The sequence below is a fragment of the Coloeus monedula genome, assembly GCF_965178545.1.
Source record: "Coloeus monedula genome assembly, chromosome: 12".
In the NCBI taxonomy this organism is placed as follows: domain Eukaryota; kingdom Metazoa; phylum Chordata; class Aves; order Passeriformes; family Corvidae; genus Coloeus; species Coloeus monedula.
Window position 1 is genome coordinate 8,727,432 of NC_138792.1, and position 16,904 is coordinate 8,744,335.

The 16,904-nt window shown below is 40.0% G+C and overlaps 1 protein-coding gene across 1 annotated transcript in view; it reads right to left on the reverse strand.

Moving 5' to 3' along the window:
* The window catches only part of COL4A5 (collagen type IV alpha 5 chain), a gene marked incomplete at its 5' end in the record, with an annotated part of 54,277 nt that extends 38,101 nt beyond the window's left edge, over positions 1-16,176 (reverse strand). The window contains 13 exons of the mRNA XM_082289746.1: positions 918-1,010; positions 1,118-1,159; positions 1,258-1,293; positions 1,816-1,878; positions 2,917-2,997; positions 4,190-4,216; positions 4,913-4,966; positions 5,743-5,805; positions 5,912-5,956; positions 6,702-6,746; positions 8,039-8,128; positions 15,027-15,086; positions 16,156-16,176. Of these exons, the coding sequence (XP_082145872.1) occupies positions 918-1,010; positions 1,118-1,159; positions 1,258-1,293; positions 1,816-1,878; positions 2,917-2,997; positions 4,190-4,216; positions 4,913-4,966; positions 5,743-5,805; positions 5,912-5,956; positions 6,702-6,746; positions 8,039-8,128; positions 15,027-15,086; positions 16,156-16,176 (720 nt within the window). The remainder of the gene's footprint in view (positions 1-917; positions 1,011-1,117; positions 1,160-1,257; positions 1,294-1,815; positions 1,879-2,916; positions 2,998-4,189; positions 4,217-4,912; positions 4,967-5,742; positions 5,806-5,911; positions 5,957-6,701; positions 6,747-8,038; positions 8,129-15,026; positions 15,087-16,155) is intronic.
* Between the last annotated feature and the right edge of the window lie 728 nt (positions 16,177-16,904).

Here is a 16,904-nt window from a genome sequence, read left to right on the forward strand (position 1 = left end):
CGTTTCCCAAGATAAGACAATGGAAAGGAAGAAACTGATCCAAATATCGATGGAGGAAACAAATAGTTTAAAGTTCAGTTACTACAGTGATGTTTGCAAAATAATCAGAGCACAAAAAGGATCACTCAACACTTTTTCCTCAAAATATCTACTTCAACTCTTGTATTACTCAGGGTGGTATTTGAGAATATCACAAAACCTTCAAGGAAAATGTGACATCCAGGCACCCATGATCCTGCTGGTTTTGCTCAGACTGTCTATGGCACCCAGAATTACACAGTACTGCAGAATGTCCCCCAGTGAAAAAGAAAGAGAAAAAAATGTAATAACTTTAAAAATGCTAACTCTCCCAATGACCTTCTGGCATTCATGTGTGGGGAGGGATCCATACAAATCAAACCAGTATTTTGAGCTTACTTTTAACAGTATGACTGATATTTACTTTTGAGATGCCAGAAACAGGGAAAGCATTTTATTCAGACCACAAGGAATAAAGATCTTGGGGCATCACTAATAGCAAAAAAAGAAGAAATTGAATTAAAATTTTTGAAAGACTTCTTCACAATAGATGACACAGATGGTTAATTAGTGGGAATCTGAAACCCCAGGCTGCTTTGAAAGTTGCAATTCTGGGTGTTCCAAGGAATGGGAGTATTTTAACCGCTTTTAATGTTACTGTGAACTGCCTTTAAGAGAGTTTCTTTGGAATAGTTATTTTACTAAGGGAAGCAACAACTAATGTGACTGGCATGCTTTCTATTAAACGAAAAGTACTCAGGCCTGGAATATTCAGTACTCTGAGAAAAAAAAAAATAGAACCTCTGCAGTAAGAAGGATGTGAGCATATATGAGCCAAACCAACCGAGGCTGCAGCTTGATCACATGCTCACTGCAGAGGAGTGTAGTGTCCCACTCACCTGATCTCCTTTCTGAAACTCAATGTCATTTGGTCTTTTCTGTTCTCCAATTTGTCCTGGTGGCCCTGGAGGTCCCTGAAGACCTTGTTCACCCTAATGTGTAGGAAGATGCAGTTTGTTACAGGAAATACAAGCAAAAATGGCAAGCATAAGTATTTTGAAAGTAATAAGCAAAAATATCATTATGATCACCTACTCACTTTTTCACCTTTGGGTCCTTGGAAATTCAAACCCATATTACCCTGCAAAAAGTATAACTCATCAGCCCTTGGAAGTCATAAATAAACAGAAAGAGAAAGAAAAGAGTCCACCACCACCATCAATATGAGAAAGACAATACCTTGGGTCCTGGCAGCCCTGGTGGACCAGGAGGTCCCTATTGAAAAAGGAAACCAAAAAACAAGTCACATAAAAGCACTTTACAAACCCCTGTAGAGAAAAACCCACACAATGTTGCAGCTTTAATTCCTGTGAATTATCTCCATGCTGACAAGGCACCTTCCTTTGAAAACTCATGCTATTTTACTTCACAAATACGTAAGAAACTAGTTCTTCCCTTAAGTGAGAGAGTAAAATGAAATTAAACAGTCAGGCATTAAACGTCCTAGTCTAAATAAGCTAAATCTTACCCCATGTTTCACACAAGTGAGAAGCCTGCACAACGATTCAGCACCACTTAAAGCAAAAAGATGTTGGGGAACAGGTTGTTTCAAAAGTATCTTATTTACACGTGCACAGTAACAGCTCCAGGCTGAACTGAATGCATGGTTGCTGCTGTCTTCATACCAAGTGCTGACTACCATGATCTCTGCAATTCACTGACCTGCCTCTGAGAACACAAACCAAGTAGTAACTGTCCCATTTAAGGCTTTATGAGCAACAGGTTAAAGAAACTTACCGTCAAACCTGGGGGCCCTGGGGGGCCAACTGGACCTGGTATTCCCATGGAGCCGGGTGGGCCCTGTTGAGGAAGGGGAGGAGGCCATGAGAGGCACCTTTTTATGAAAAAAAAAACCCAGTGAGAGCTGTAAGCTCAAATAACCCGAACAGCTGGCATCCCACACATGTCAAATCAATGTAGCTGACCAATAACCTACAATCTGTGCTTGTGGAAAGGCCTAAAGGGGTGTACATCATGTTAGGACAGTTCTGCTCTTAACATCAGTGCATCTCTTTGGCTCAGATAAGGGAATGCTTTTTTGTTTGTTTTGAACTACTTTTGTGCTTTCTTTCTCTTCATGCACTGAGAGAGAACAACAAAACACTTTGTATTTGTGATTCTTCCCAGCCAGTAACAGACAATAGGAAAGCACAGATCAGAGGAGCAGAAATGCTAACAGGCTCAGTCTGGTCACAGAATAGCGTGGGGCTTGCCTCTCTGTACCAGGAAATGGGAGTCTGGCTTCTGGCCAGTTCAGACTGATAGATTCATTTTCGGCTCCCCTTGTTCTTCCACTAAAGCAATGAATGGCTCAGTGGGGGAGCACAGGGCCTGGAATCACTAGCTGTTTTCACAGAGCACTGCTGGGAGAGCAGAAACACTGTTCAGGAGGTGCAACATGAGGAGAACAGCTGAGGCATTACCCTCTCCTTCCCACCATCCAAAACAGCAGCTACAGCCAGAAAGCCAGATGTGACTTTGACTCAGAGAGAAGAAGGGAAGAGAACTCCAGAACTGATACAAAGAATGTCTAGGAAGGGAAAAAGGCAGGGAAAGCAGAGAAGCAAGTCAGTAACTGTGAGTACTGCTGTCTGCTGGATAGCACCTTCCTGACCAGGGGACCTTTCTGCGTTCTGTGGGTCGCCCTATTAAGAGCAATATGGAATCACGCACTTTCCCTCAAGCCATAAATCAGAAGTACATTAAATGTGAGTCCTGCATCTCCAAGAAAACATATGGATCCCCTAGCACCAAAGCTGCCAATTGTGCTGTAACGAAAATACTTTTCATGTTATCTTTTTGGCAGAACACAGCCTAATAGTACTTTATGCAACTTACAGGTATCCCTGGAAGACCTGGAAATCCTGGGTCACCCTTCTGTCCTGGCTGCAAGGATGTAATTATTTCACCTGCTTCACCCTAGAAGAAATACAGTTGACTTTAATTAACAACATGTCTTACAATACCTTATCACCATTTTGACTCCAAAGGGCACATAGTGGCTTCTAAGACTCTAAGAGACCCTGAAATATGCTACACCCTAGCAGTACACTTTAACATAAGCACGAGCTTCTCCAAGAATAGCTCTTTTCAGGAGAGATGAAGATTCTAAATGGCTAAACTAACAATCCTTAAAACATTTGTTTTATACAAAGATAAAATCAGCATTGATTTAAATTCCAAAAGATTAGGGGATTGAAACACAAACTCTTCACAAAATAAACATTCCAGCTTCATGTGAAAGCAGTGGATAGGACACAACAGAAAAAAGGCTCATTCAGCTTTTTCCAATGTCCCAGCTCATGAGATTAGTGCTGAGTGTGCTGTTACAACAGTTATGCTTCGTGCTCTATACTGAAGCAGTTTCTTATTGATTTCAGGGAATATCTTTGTTTTAAAAGTATATGCTCTGATGAGATTGTCCTTTAATATCTTCAAAACAAATGGGAAGAAAAGGAGCTAAGAAGAACAATTCAGCTTAACAGTCACAATTTTCCAGTACCAGTGTTATGCTGTCCTCTCAGGAGTAACTCTGTGGGTCAGGTTTCCTCTTAAATAGATTTGAATGAAAACTGATGTTTTGGGCCATGCTCAAATTGGTCAAAGGTACAACAAAACCCTTAAAAAATAAAAGGGCTTCTTAAGGTTCAACATTAGATCATGAGACTCTTTACAACATTAGGAGAAAAGGCCATCTATGTAATATGGCGTACAAAAAACATTTTCAAAAGGAACAAAAGATGTACTATTCTTGTCACTGGATATTTTAGGTCACTGTTGTTTAGCCTTTAGGAGTGCTCTGAGTATGCACAGGCAGACTAATGGTGCATTTGGGTGTTTGTAGACATTTTGTTAAACTGGATGCCTCAACACTGACCCTCACAGTCCCAAGGAAACAGCTTCAGAAAACACTCTGCTACCTCTCAAGCTACTAACCCAAACTAAGCTACAGCAGAATTTCCAGTTAGCTGCACTAGAAACACCAAGAATGTCACTCCAGATTCCAGTGGATGCACATGGTCTTGCATGAAACAAGCAGGTTACTCATGGCAGATCACACTGCACACCCATGTCTGGTAAGTACCTGGATGTGAGAGTACAGCACACTTACCTTCATACCTGGCAGACCAGGAGGTCCCTTTGTTTAAAAGAAACAAAAAAAGAAAGATCAATAGAAAGAAATCACTGGTATGTTATTTGCAAACCACTAATCAGATCTACACCATGAGGAAAACATTAAACTTATAAAATATATGGAACAGGGAAAATAAATTCTTTATGAACTTCAGAATCAAATGGAAAAATTAGAGAAGAACTTTCACAGTGAATGTTGAGCATTAGAAGGTTTATATTTCCTTTTCTTAGCAATTTGTTTCTATATTGCCTCCTATTATCCATCCTGTCTACTACGCCTCTGTTTGTACTTTGGTTCTGACAGTCACTTTGCAGTACTGACAGTCCATCCTTGTGTTTTGTACTGAAAACACCCTACACTGTCTCTTTTTTCTGACCCATTAATCACCAGTAAGCCTCTTTAGATGTACTAGATGTCAGTACCAAGATCTTAATTCTCTGACACATATGCACGTATTTGTATTTTTCTGCAGGTGGTAAAGCATCTCAGCGTGTGAAAATTCAAAGGGGTTTTTGAGATTTACCACAGCATACAGCAGAAAACTCATGTTCGTTGGACATCTAAAATGTTCTGATTAAACATTAAGAAAATTTCCCATTTATTAAATGAAAAAATGCAAAAAGAGGCTGATATCTCATTTTTCACACTAGAAGTCTTTCTGTGGATTACAGGTAGTTGATTGGGAAATCTTTTACTTACAGGAGGCCCTTGTAAACCAGGAAAACCTGGACTGCCTGGGAATCCACGTTCTCCCTTAGGGATGAAGAAAATTATTAGCCAAAACCAAATCAAAACATAACAAAACCAGAAAAACAAATTTTCACTCAAAGTCTAGTGTCATTGTTAGCTTATGACTCCAGAATAGCAAATTGTATTGGAACAAGCTATAGAAAAATCTTAGTTAATTTATACAACTGATTAAAACAGAAATTTCCACAGTCACATGTTTCTGCATACTTCCAGGCAAAGTACTACACTACAGAGATGGAAAACCCATGGAATGTTATAGAAGATCAACTTTTCTTCTGGGAAAATCATAATGTGAAGCTAAGTAGCATGTCAGAATAAAGAGACTCCCTCCAACAAAGACACTGAATCAGTATTTTCAATATAATATTATTAAAAAATTAAGAATTAAAAAGTCTCACTGCTAAGTAATGAGATTTTCTTGGTAGCAAGAGTCTACTACAATGACGAGACACAGCATCTGAGCTCATTATCAGACACACCTCTCAGTTGTAAGCTACACACTTAAGGATTTGAACACAGTTTAACTATATTGGCTACAGAGTACACAATGTTGTGTCTTGGTGCTGGCAATTTCTGGCAGAACTTGGGCTTTAAGTACCAGACAATGACCCCTTCTCTCAAATAGGTGCGTAAGTCTGAATTATCTTGGAATTACCTGCACAACTCAGTAACAGCAAGTACTGTGGCACTCAACAGACTAAACCTATTGGCTTACAGCCAGGAGAACAAGAACTCTTTACCATACTATTGCTGCATTAAGATTCTTAAAGGAATTCCACCTTTGTTCCATTGCATCCTGGGATACCCTGAGGTCCTGGTGGCCCATCTTGTCCTGGCAATCCCTTTAAAGTGGAAAAGAGGAAAGAAGAGTTAGATTGCAGGATGCTCTTCTGGGCTTGAAAGACAAAAGGGAACAGATTTCTATCTATACAGCCCATTCCTACTCACAGGAAGTCCTGGTGTTCCTGGAAACCCGGGAAGCCCTGGAGGTCCCTGGAAGGAAATTAACCACATTAACCACGTGTTTGAAACAGTACGGTAGGAATGGGTGTGCAAAAGGATTTACCTAGATTTCACTAAATGTAACTTATTTGTGCAAATTTAAGTCAAGACAGAAAGAGACATCTGAATCACCTGTAAAAAAAAGAATGCCATGCTGACATGGCATTCAAGGTTCTTACCAATCTTTCAGGGAAATAGTCCCAAAAACATAGAAAAGACAATGCAGGGCTACTGAAGTAATAGATTATAGATATATAGAGAAAATAAATAAACACACATGGAAAATGCATGTGGCCAGTGAAGTCAAAGATGTATCAATTATCACCAGTTGAGGTGTCCAACAGAAAAAGCACAGGCACAACCTAAAGGACTTCCAGACAAGCCCACCTCTCCTGTATGGACCTTAGACATACTGCCTCTACTTCAGAATACATTGAAACAAAGATACTAGCACTTGTTTAGGTCCTGTATTGCAAAACAAATCAAGTAAGTATTGGGGCTGCTCTCCCTAATGAGTTTATGAAATACAAACAATACGTAAGATTGTATTGCTTATACAATCTTGTATTAATTATAAAAAGTAGTACAATCTCTTCTAGCTGGTAGGTAGACTACTCTTCAGATTTGAGTCAGTTTTTTTTCTTGTCAGTCACCACTTCTGTTAGGACCCACTCAATGCCTGTCAGTCTTTATTCATTATTCCAACATATCACCCTAAAACTGCATCAATACTTACTCTGATTCCTTTGGGTCCAATAGGCCCTGGAAGACCATCATCACCCTAAAAAACAACAAAACAAACAAGAACTCACACTCAAGCTGCAGTTTGTCTTTCTATCAAATTAAACAGTAAGCATAAACTGTCCTACATGTTCACAGTAAGTGGACTAAAAGTTATAGTAGTTGTTACTTCTGCATTATAGGGTTCAAAATTATTTTAACTTTTGGCGTTGGACTCTGAGCTGAAAAGCATTTTTTCCAGCTGATTAACCATGATTTAGAGGAAAATTTTCCTAAAGGCCACGGTGCTCTCAGGTCGCTGACAATCACAGGGTCAGGCCTCCCATGCAATATCCTCCAGCGGCCTCTTGTGGGCAGAGCAGGGGAGCCACGATTCAACACGGATCAGACTGCACCAGGGTTACTTTGCATTATGATCACCACAGAATCACAATGCAGAACTATCTATCAAAATCTTCAGAAAATGCATTCATAGAATAAAAGTGTAACAAGAGTTTCTAGTCTAAAACTCCTGTGCTGTTTCACTCTTGTTATATACAATTAATCTTCTCTTTTAGTGCAGACTTCCTTCATGTTTTTCTTATCACCTGCCTATTTTTTTCTTTGCTTCTTTTTGATGTGCTTCTGTTAGGTTTATACTGTGAGCATTTATAAAAGAAATGGCTGATCCTGAATATCCTTATGTGTGTTAAAGGCAAATACATTCAGAGGAATTTTACTGCTGAATTACACCATCTGAGTGTAATGATGCAATTCAGTAGTGAATAGAAATAAATGGAACCACTCCAGGGAAAGCCAGGAGCATTCCTCAGCTCTCTGCACATAGATTCAATGAGGCCCTCATTTGCATCACCCCACCCAAACCCAGCCCAGGAATCCCATCCCAGGAATGCCACCAGGTGCAAACAACAGTTTACCTACCTGGTAGGAGTCCTCAGGGCAGCTGAGAGCAGAACTCTGCTCTTATCAGTGAACTAGGCTAAGCTAGGATCTCCTTAGTGCAAGGACTAACAAAGCTACATCACAGCACCTTGCCAAACCTGTTCTTTGATCCTAATGTGCAGCACCTAGTGAAAGGATACAAGTGCACAGATAGTGCTGGCAAGTGTTTGTGTAGATAGAAGAACTGGATAGGAAACTCAGAGCAATATTTTTCCACTGGCTGACTAGTCAAACTAATCAACCAAAAAAACCTATGTTATACCCCAACATCTGAAGATTTTTACTATGAAATGAATGATAATCAGGAGTTCTGGAATTGCTTAGGATCAGCACTACAATTAAGCAAATGCTGCCCAGAACTTTCACGCCATTCAAGTGAATTGGACATACCTTTGAGCCTCTTGGACCAGGTGGTCCTTCTGGTCCTGGGAATCCAGGCAAACCTGGTTGTCCTTCCAAGCCTGGGAATCCCCTTTCCCCCTACAAAAAGAATAGGTGGTAGTGGAGGTGAAATATGACAGAAGCAAAATATGTGATAAAACACACATTTTATCTTTCTGCTTTTCTGTAGGAAGTCATCACACCGACAAACTAACACTGTGACTAAACATCTCACCTGCTTAACTACAGAAATTCCTGAACACAGACATGCATTACCTTTAATTACAGCACTTAAACCGATTTCACAGAGTGTTTATCCCATGCAAGCCCAATACAAGTACTTCTGCATGGAGCTATACAGTTGGTCTGCTACCTCATCTGAAAAGCAAGACTGTGGAGGAGTGTTACTATCTCAGGCCAGGATATGAAAGGGTTAGTGTGTCCCTGAAGGAGAGAGAATGAGGAATTCGGGAGTGCCAGATAAGGAAAACATTAGGCAAAACCAGATTTTGGAGCAAGCTCTGGCATGAACTGTGTTTGCACACTAAAAAAACACACCTCTGTACAAGAGGCATATCAGATGTGTGAGGGGCAAGCCAGGCTACACAGTGCCTAGTAATCTCAACCTGGTCACTCTTCTTCACATTTTTGTTAGAGAAAGTAGCATCTACAAATGGTTGCTAGAACAGATTTTTAGCAGAGGGTTGGCCTTGTGTGTCATCTAAGGCTGAAGAACTGTTCTCTAAAATGCAACTATGCCAAGGTCTCCACTCTAAACAATCATGGAATGGGGAAGCCAAGGCCTTGAAAGAAAGGGGAACATGAAGCCAAACAGCTAAGAGAAACAGAAGAGGCACCAACAGATGCTAGTGAACTGTATGTAGTATTGAAACTGAAATGAGTATTTTCCAAGCCCACTTCGAAAGTGAGCAGCAACAATGAGAGCCTTGCATGAGGAAACTGTTGCCAGGGCAACTCCTGTGGAGTTTACCAGCAAATTACCCCCAAAAGCAAACAGATTGTTTGAAGGACGGTGCTTGGGGACAGCTGAGGGAGTACCTCAGACATGTTCTACGGGAACTTACATCAAAGTTCAAAATAATTACAGTGGAAATAGCTGCACTACAATACCTATTTTTGATAAAAATTGGTTAAAGAAATGTGGCAAATTGGGTGGGAAGAGAAACCATGCTGATCCAGTTCTGAGTGGGTTTATTTTTATTGTTTTCTATTTAAACAGCCCATAGATGATACCATAAGTGACAACAGTTTTCAGATGTTGCTTCTGCCCCCAGATTTTTCTTATTGCCCACACCATACTGATTTTCATGAAGATTTGTATGCTACAAATTTGGCAGAAAAAACTGCCTGCTCACTGCAGAAACATACTGAAACTGAAAAGAAACATACCAAGTCTTCCAAAAAAAAGTCAATGCCAAAAAAGACATTATATCGTTGGAGACACAATGAGATTGAAGTTCCTGGTTAGTGTGCAATGAATTTTCTTATAAATGCAAAAACTCACTAGCCAGTTCTGCTTACACAGAAAGAACTGAGGAAGTTTGGATACTTCTTGTTTCAGACTGGAACCTACTAAACTAAAATATAAATAGCAAAGGTTTAGGTCAACTCAGATCTCCTCTTCCAATCCTGAAAATACAAGATTGTTTCCATAGCAAAATAAAGATGCAGCAGCTATAGAACCACCATTCACTTAGGGAATGGGTGAGGAGTCAGATTCTGATCTTAATTGCCCTCAATCAGCTACACCAATACAGCAAAACTGCCAGCTCACAAGCTTGAACATGACTGTTGCTTGGGGGACAGAAAGAAAAAAATATAGTTGGGAAACACCCTAAAATTATGCTTTGCCACAGCAAGATACAGCCAATTAAACAGGGATACAGAAAAATTTGGCAGAGTTCCATGTACTCTAATAATAGGACACAAGCAGGGATAGATGCAGTTTTAAAGCATGCAGAAGTCATTCACATTTCTAGAATTTATTCTCCAAAATTATGTATTTATAAATAGACACTATGGGGAGAGAAACCAGAAAAATTACTTACATTGATGTGGTATACTTACGGCAAAAAAAAAAAAAAAAAACAACCCCACGAAAATTGGAGCAAAAAAAAAAAGAAAAAGAAATCAGAAAAGCAGTAGTTGAACAGCCCATTTTAATGCCTAAACACATGCAAGAACAGGGCTGTACCATTTCACAAGAGGGGCACATACTGGCTTCCTGTCCTTGCTATGAAAATAGTGAACTTTAGAGTCTACAACACTTAACTATGGGTGGCTGCTCAAAACTAAATTAATGTACAAATGCCCACAGTAATATTAAGATACACAGCATGGAAGAAGTCATGCCATAGCCACCCATATTATTCTCCACCTTTCTAAACAGTAGGGTGAAAATAACAGCTGTCTCAGATGATGATGCTAGCCAACAAATTCTTCTCAACTTGAAGAGCACTAATTTAACACATTTCAAACTACAGTATCTAATGAAGACATATGCAAAACAAACACAGTGTTAGAAGTGACAGCTTAATGCAGCAAAGAAACCCCCTCTGACAGGACTTGCATGCTTCAAAACATATCAAATTTCTTCAGGATGTCATCTGTGGCTTCTTTTGTAAGATGAAACGGTTGAGGATTAATGCTCAGTGGTCACTTATCAGGATTGTAAACATTTCAGTTTGCAGGGCCACATTCGTACAGTTCAGGTCAACAGTTACGAAGCACAGACACCTACCATGGAATTATTCTTGACAAAGTGATTAAAATCAGAGTTTTAACTCCTTCTTAGGAATTTGTATACAACAGTGAAAAGAAAAGCTGAGCTTGGATCACAACTGGACTAAATTTTATCATGATAAAGGCAGAAGGAAATAGGCATCTTGAGGACAAATATGGATAATTTTCTTCTGAGACTCAGAATTTCCAGGAATACACATCCAATGAGACCAATAGTATGATACCACAGAATATGTGGCCTCACCTTGAGGTGATCAAATCAGATCAACTGTCCCCCATATTTGTCAAAAATAGCATAATTAGCAGCTATTTTGAGGGGAAACTGGCATCTTAGGTTCTGTGGAAAACAAGAGTCCCACCTTAAGCTAGGCGTTTCTATCACAGCCACAGCATTGTGCTGCAACATAAACTGTGTGAAGGAATTGATTAGGCTGAAAACTGGTAAAATTTACAAGGAAACTTCTTTTCAGTGAGATCAGCTCACCAACTGCTCTGAGCAGGGCCTCCCAAGCCCCACAGGAAATTAGGAATACCTGGCTAGGGGAAGGTATGAAAACCATTTCAGCAGCAGCACTTACGCAAAACCCAAAGTAGTCCTGGGCTAAGTGCCCTCAGCCCTGGGCTCTCAGGCTTTATCAGCTGGAGCAGCTGAGACTCAGTACCACCCCCTCCTCTTCTACCCCAGTCTTTAGCAAGTTGATCTTATCAGCAACTTTGGATCTTCTTTTCAGAAGAGGTAAAAGCAGCCCAATAATCTACAAGTCTTACTGGTTTGTTTTAGAAATTGCTCTGTGTGCAGCATCTGCCCTATTTCTTTAGCTAGCTACTCAGGAACAAGCTTTTAAGCATCAAAGCAGATTCATCTCAAAAGCGCAGAGCAATATTTAAAACCCAGTTGCCTCAGTGAAAAGTATACACTTCCTATAGTTGAAGAGTAAGAGCAATTCCTATAATCACCTGTATGTAACATTTTAATCATTCATTTCAACTTTAATACCTTTGCCAAATCCAGTTCATTTTTGAGCTGCTTACTTTGGGTAAAAGCGAACTGGCTCCCAGCTGCAATCGATTTTTACTGAGTTCTCTTTTCTTCATTATTTCATTTTAGGCATGCTTGGACTTTACTCATTTTACATTCAGGTTTAGTAAGGTGGGTTTGAGAAGACAAAGAAAACAAAAGTGCACTGATTTTTGTCAGCTGTTGTACTGTGGGTTTTAAAAAAGCTCACTGTGCTTTGATTCTTCTAGAGATAATGTGCTACTTATGCTACATGGGCACATGGCAGAGGCTGAGTTAAAGAAGAATCACTGGCAGCATGGGAGCAATTAAATTAGAGCTGTGGCTCCCCTAAGCAAGACAAGAAAATAGTCTTCCTATTTGTTACAGTTCAATTTGTATTCCTGTACCTGACCTGTTAAAATTGGGATACCCTAAAGGGAATGCTATGATGCTTAGGAAGAAGACTACTTGTGAGTCTCAGAAGGAATGCATTAGGCTCTGCTAAGCTGAACAAAGCAGCACTTCTTAGCTGACAATGCAAGTGAGCGGCGACTTGGATGCAGATGCCGGTTTAGGGCCAGAAGTGAAGCCCAGTAGAAAAAAAGGCAGGGCTCAGCAGAGTGCATTAAACAAGGCTCCTCCTCTCTTCCCAGTAAAGAACCAGGTTCCATACACCTGACTTCCAGAACATCTTCAAATACATTGTCACACTCCTAGTGGGAGAATCGAAGAGGGGAGATTATATAAACAGCTCTTTGTCTAGTGCTCTTCCCACACCCATTAGGCAAGGAGCTGTAGAGTGTGACTCCTGGTTCAGAGGTCACTGCAGAAGGAAGCAGTATTGGATTTGGAAACTTAGATCAAATGTAGAGATCACAGTGATACACTGTGAGGGTTCAAGCTAATCATCTTAAGACAGGCCTTGATGTCTTGTAGTAATATAAGAATCTAGGAAGATTCAAACAAACAATTCAAAACCTAAACAAACCAAAACAAAGAATTTATAAGATAAAGCATTAGGATTTCAGGGACAGATCTTGGGGTTCCCCAGAGCTGAACTGCTGACTCCAGCAATGTAACAAATACTGAGGGCTTTGTAATTACAGGGCAACTAACATGAGGTGTGTGCATGTATGCTCAAACAAGTTCCACTTGCAACACATCATACCTAGGAATATGGGCTTTCTTTTCATCCTTCCTTTACATAAGGTACATGATGGGTCTGCAAGCTTCAGAAGGGCTGTTTAAAAACCCTCTGGCATGCCTCAGGATTATGCTGTGTTTACCTTGGCTGCAGTGGAAATGAATCACAGTTTCCGAATTTCATGTCCATTCTAAGGACAGATTGCATTATATCCACACTAACCAGACAACAGCTGCTTGCTCAGTAAATTCACAAAATAGCTGTGACAAGCCCAGAAAAAAGCCAGCTTAGAATTATAGAAAGGTTCTCCAAAGCTGTACCTGCAATAATACCTTCTATGCATTGGGCATAGAAGTCTGATGTTTAAGAGCCTTCAAACTGAACCAGAAATAACTTGTGACCAGTGTTACGATGCATCTGGTTTGGGCACCTCCATCTGAAGATCCCCTAGGAACATTAACCAGGTTCATGTTTGGATAACCAAATCTAACTTGGAAATCTTGCCATCAAGGGAATACCGTTCTTCACTAGGTATGTAAATTGGGAATATACTCAATGAACTAAAAGCAAGCAAATGCCAAGGAATGACCTCACCTGTCTGGAGCTATCTGGATGGCAGGTGTGGCATCAAGCATTACCTTGAGTTTTGGACAGCTGCCTTGTTTAACCTGAGCCAATAGTAAAACTCTGCACCAGCACATTATAGTGCCAGTGCAGTGACTGATTGTTTTGCATTACTTTTGTTCATTTAAGGTTACATTTGTTTATGCAACTCAAAAACCACCCTTGAAATGTGTCAGAAATTAATCTAGAGCACTGAAGCCCTCCTAGAACCTTGCTAAGATAGGGTAAGTGGTTTGATAAGACATGCTTATCAAACTGTTATCAGTTCACATCTTTAAGATGACTCCACTGTATCTCAAGCAAACTGTTTACAAGACTGAGAGTGGAAGCATTTCTGGCAGCCTCTGCCCCTTGCAGTGATCACATCCCATTCATTCCCTGTGACAACAGCAGTGACATGGGAACTATTTAACCACAATTCACTTATAACCAGGCTCCTCACACTTGAGAAAAGGCTTCATTCAGGCAAGTACTGAGCTGTGTATCTACAGTGCACTGTAACTAAAATAAATGCTGAGCACCTGCTGTATCCTCGAAGAAAAATATTGTAAAACAATAAGAAATAATGGTGACAAACGTGAAGTACTGTACAGATACACTGAGAACAGGCAGTGAGACTGGAAGTCAAAGCTGCAAGGAAGCAGGAAAGCTCCAAGATGTCAACATGCATCTCTTGGCCTTAGGACACCAGCTGGGCAGACCAAAACAACTTGTTGCACCTGAATGAGGGACACAGAGATGCTTTTTGGAGGGGGGATGGTTTTTACTCTGTTTGATCCAAGAATACATGTTTGGCCATTAACTAGCTGCTTACTTGGGTAGCAGCTAACTGTGTTGGGAAAGCTGTATCTGAATTTTGTCACTTCCATGCTCCAGCTCACATCTAGTAATAGCAACCATCATCTTTGCATCCAACTGTGCAAGTTACGAGGTGAAAAGCAGTACAAGTTCAGAACACCTTAGTGAGCATCAACTACTTATGAACTGGCAGTGCAAGAAAAGAGGGAAAACAACCCACACTCAATTTTAAAATCCCACTGAAGCATTACTAGCATAACTATTATTATACATTCCACACCTTAGCTTGTTAACACTAAGTAGGTAGTGTAGGCAGGCCTTGGCTGTAATTAGGAATTCTTTTTATTTTACTAGGATTTGTCTCTTCTCTGTTTTTTTGCATTTTTTAAAATTGTCAGATAGATGGAAAAAATCTGTGCATTAATTCCCCACATTCTTGAGAAAATAATGATATGAAAATCTTACACTGTCAGATGGACCAGTCAGTCTGACTCAATATCTGAGACTGTTAATACAGCTCTGATGCCCACACTACCATCAAAGAAAAAGAGATATGAGCAAGAAGCAAAGAACTATCATCCATAAGCTTCAGTTATCTTTAGCTGACATACGACTCAGTGGTTTGTGCACTGGTCTGACAGGTAAAAAAAAAAAAAAGGATTATTTACCTTTTCACCTTTTACTCCACTGCAATCACATTTGGATAAAGATGTACATCCATGGCAAGCCTTTAAAGACATAAGGGAAAAATAAATGTTTTTAATTGGCAGAAGACTATACAAAAGCTTTAATATTGTCACAAAAAGTTTAAAAATTGGTCTACAATATAAACCTACAAAGTTCGTCCTCGAACCATTATACAAGTGTTCAAAGCAGACACAATTAACTGGGAGTTCAATCACCTTTGATAATACTTATGTTTGTTTGTAAGTATTTTACAGTTAGTTTTAGACTTCCAAATTTATGCTTAAGGAGTACAATGCAACATCTATAGCCAAAAGCACCAGCACTTTATCAAACAGGCTCTTCAGCACATCTCCCGCTGAGAACAGCCCAGTTATGCTTCCCACCAGTAGATGTCAGGTTTTACACAAGAGTTTAAACAAGCCTGAAGCTTCTGAGCATATCTGTGATAGTTATTAGACAAATACTACCTGATTAATTTTTCCCCCCACAGCTCAGTTACTGAGAAAACCATTTTAAAAACTCTAGATTTCATGTAGCTGCATCCACACACCAGTGCAAAGCACGACAAACCAGCTATAACAGCCTCTAGCATAAGGTAACAGTCAGGTAACTGAATGACAGTTGGATTTCAAAGGGTTCAGAGGAGAGAGATATAGAAGGTTGGTTTACAGAGAAGATCCAAGTTAAGTAACCCTTCCATACCACATTTGCTTAGTTTGTATTCTTCCACCCCCATTCTAACACAGCATATTCATTACAGCCCTGTGTTGATCTCAGGGTTACAGAAGTGAGATTTCTAGAAGAAATATTTCTTGGTAGAAGGTTTCTACATAATACATCTTTCAGACCTCTTTATAGTTAAAAACTATGAGCCATATTAGAAGATAGACTACCTGAAATACTTCAGGGTTCAACTTGCTCTGAGAACAGGTGCGGCATTGTATTAAAAACACAAAGCATACGCTTTAAAAGTTTGAAAAGCTGAGCATCTGAGGTACTCCCCTTCAGTAATCGTCAGAGAACATTATGTACAAAGTTTCAATCGAGCAAGAAACCAGTCGCTATGTCAGATCTGAAATACACCCACACTTGAATTCTAGTCTTCATTACCACAGAAGCATTTAGAGACATGACCCATCCCCTACCTGGCTTTAGGAATGTCCTGGCTCTTAGCCTAAACATACTACCAAGCATCAGACTGAAAACACAGAAGTGGCTTAATTCACCTGGAGCTACAAAATCCCAGGATCAATTAAAGCATCTTGCAGCAAGAGGCAGAGCTTTAAGTCCAGCAGTAGTGTTACATGACATGACTAGGGTGTCTCTCCCGATCTTCCATGTGGCTTTTGTAACCAGTTTCTTGATTTTATGTATATGAAAACTCAAAATTCTTAGTTAAGAGGGATTTACTGAACCATTTCCTAAAATGAAATGGAACCTTCCTAGCCAGGCTTTCAAAGATCAGGCTAGACAAAGGCCTGAATAACCTGCCCTGACCTCATGGCTGTCCTTGTTTGGAACAGGGTGTTTGGCTAGATGTCCTTCTGATGTCCCCCTTCAATCCCAGTTATCCTAGGAATTTGGTATCTGATCTCTTTCACTTTTAAAAACGAGTTTTAAAAAAGCAAATTCCTTGTGAACCAGTTTCAAGATTAATCTCTTTAACAAAGCTTCGTTTCAAAGGGATTAACCGTAGTTACATGCAATATTCCCTTCCCTCACAGTACAAACCTGGCTCACTGTGCCACAGTGCTGATTCTGTATTACAAGGATAGAACAGTGAGAGCAAAACATGGAGCAAAACATGGAAAACATCTGCTGCCTCCAAGAGGTGGGGGAAAAAAATAAACTACATCACT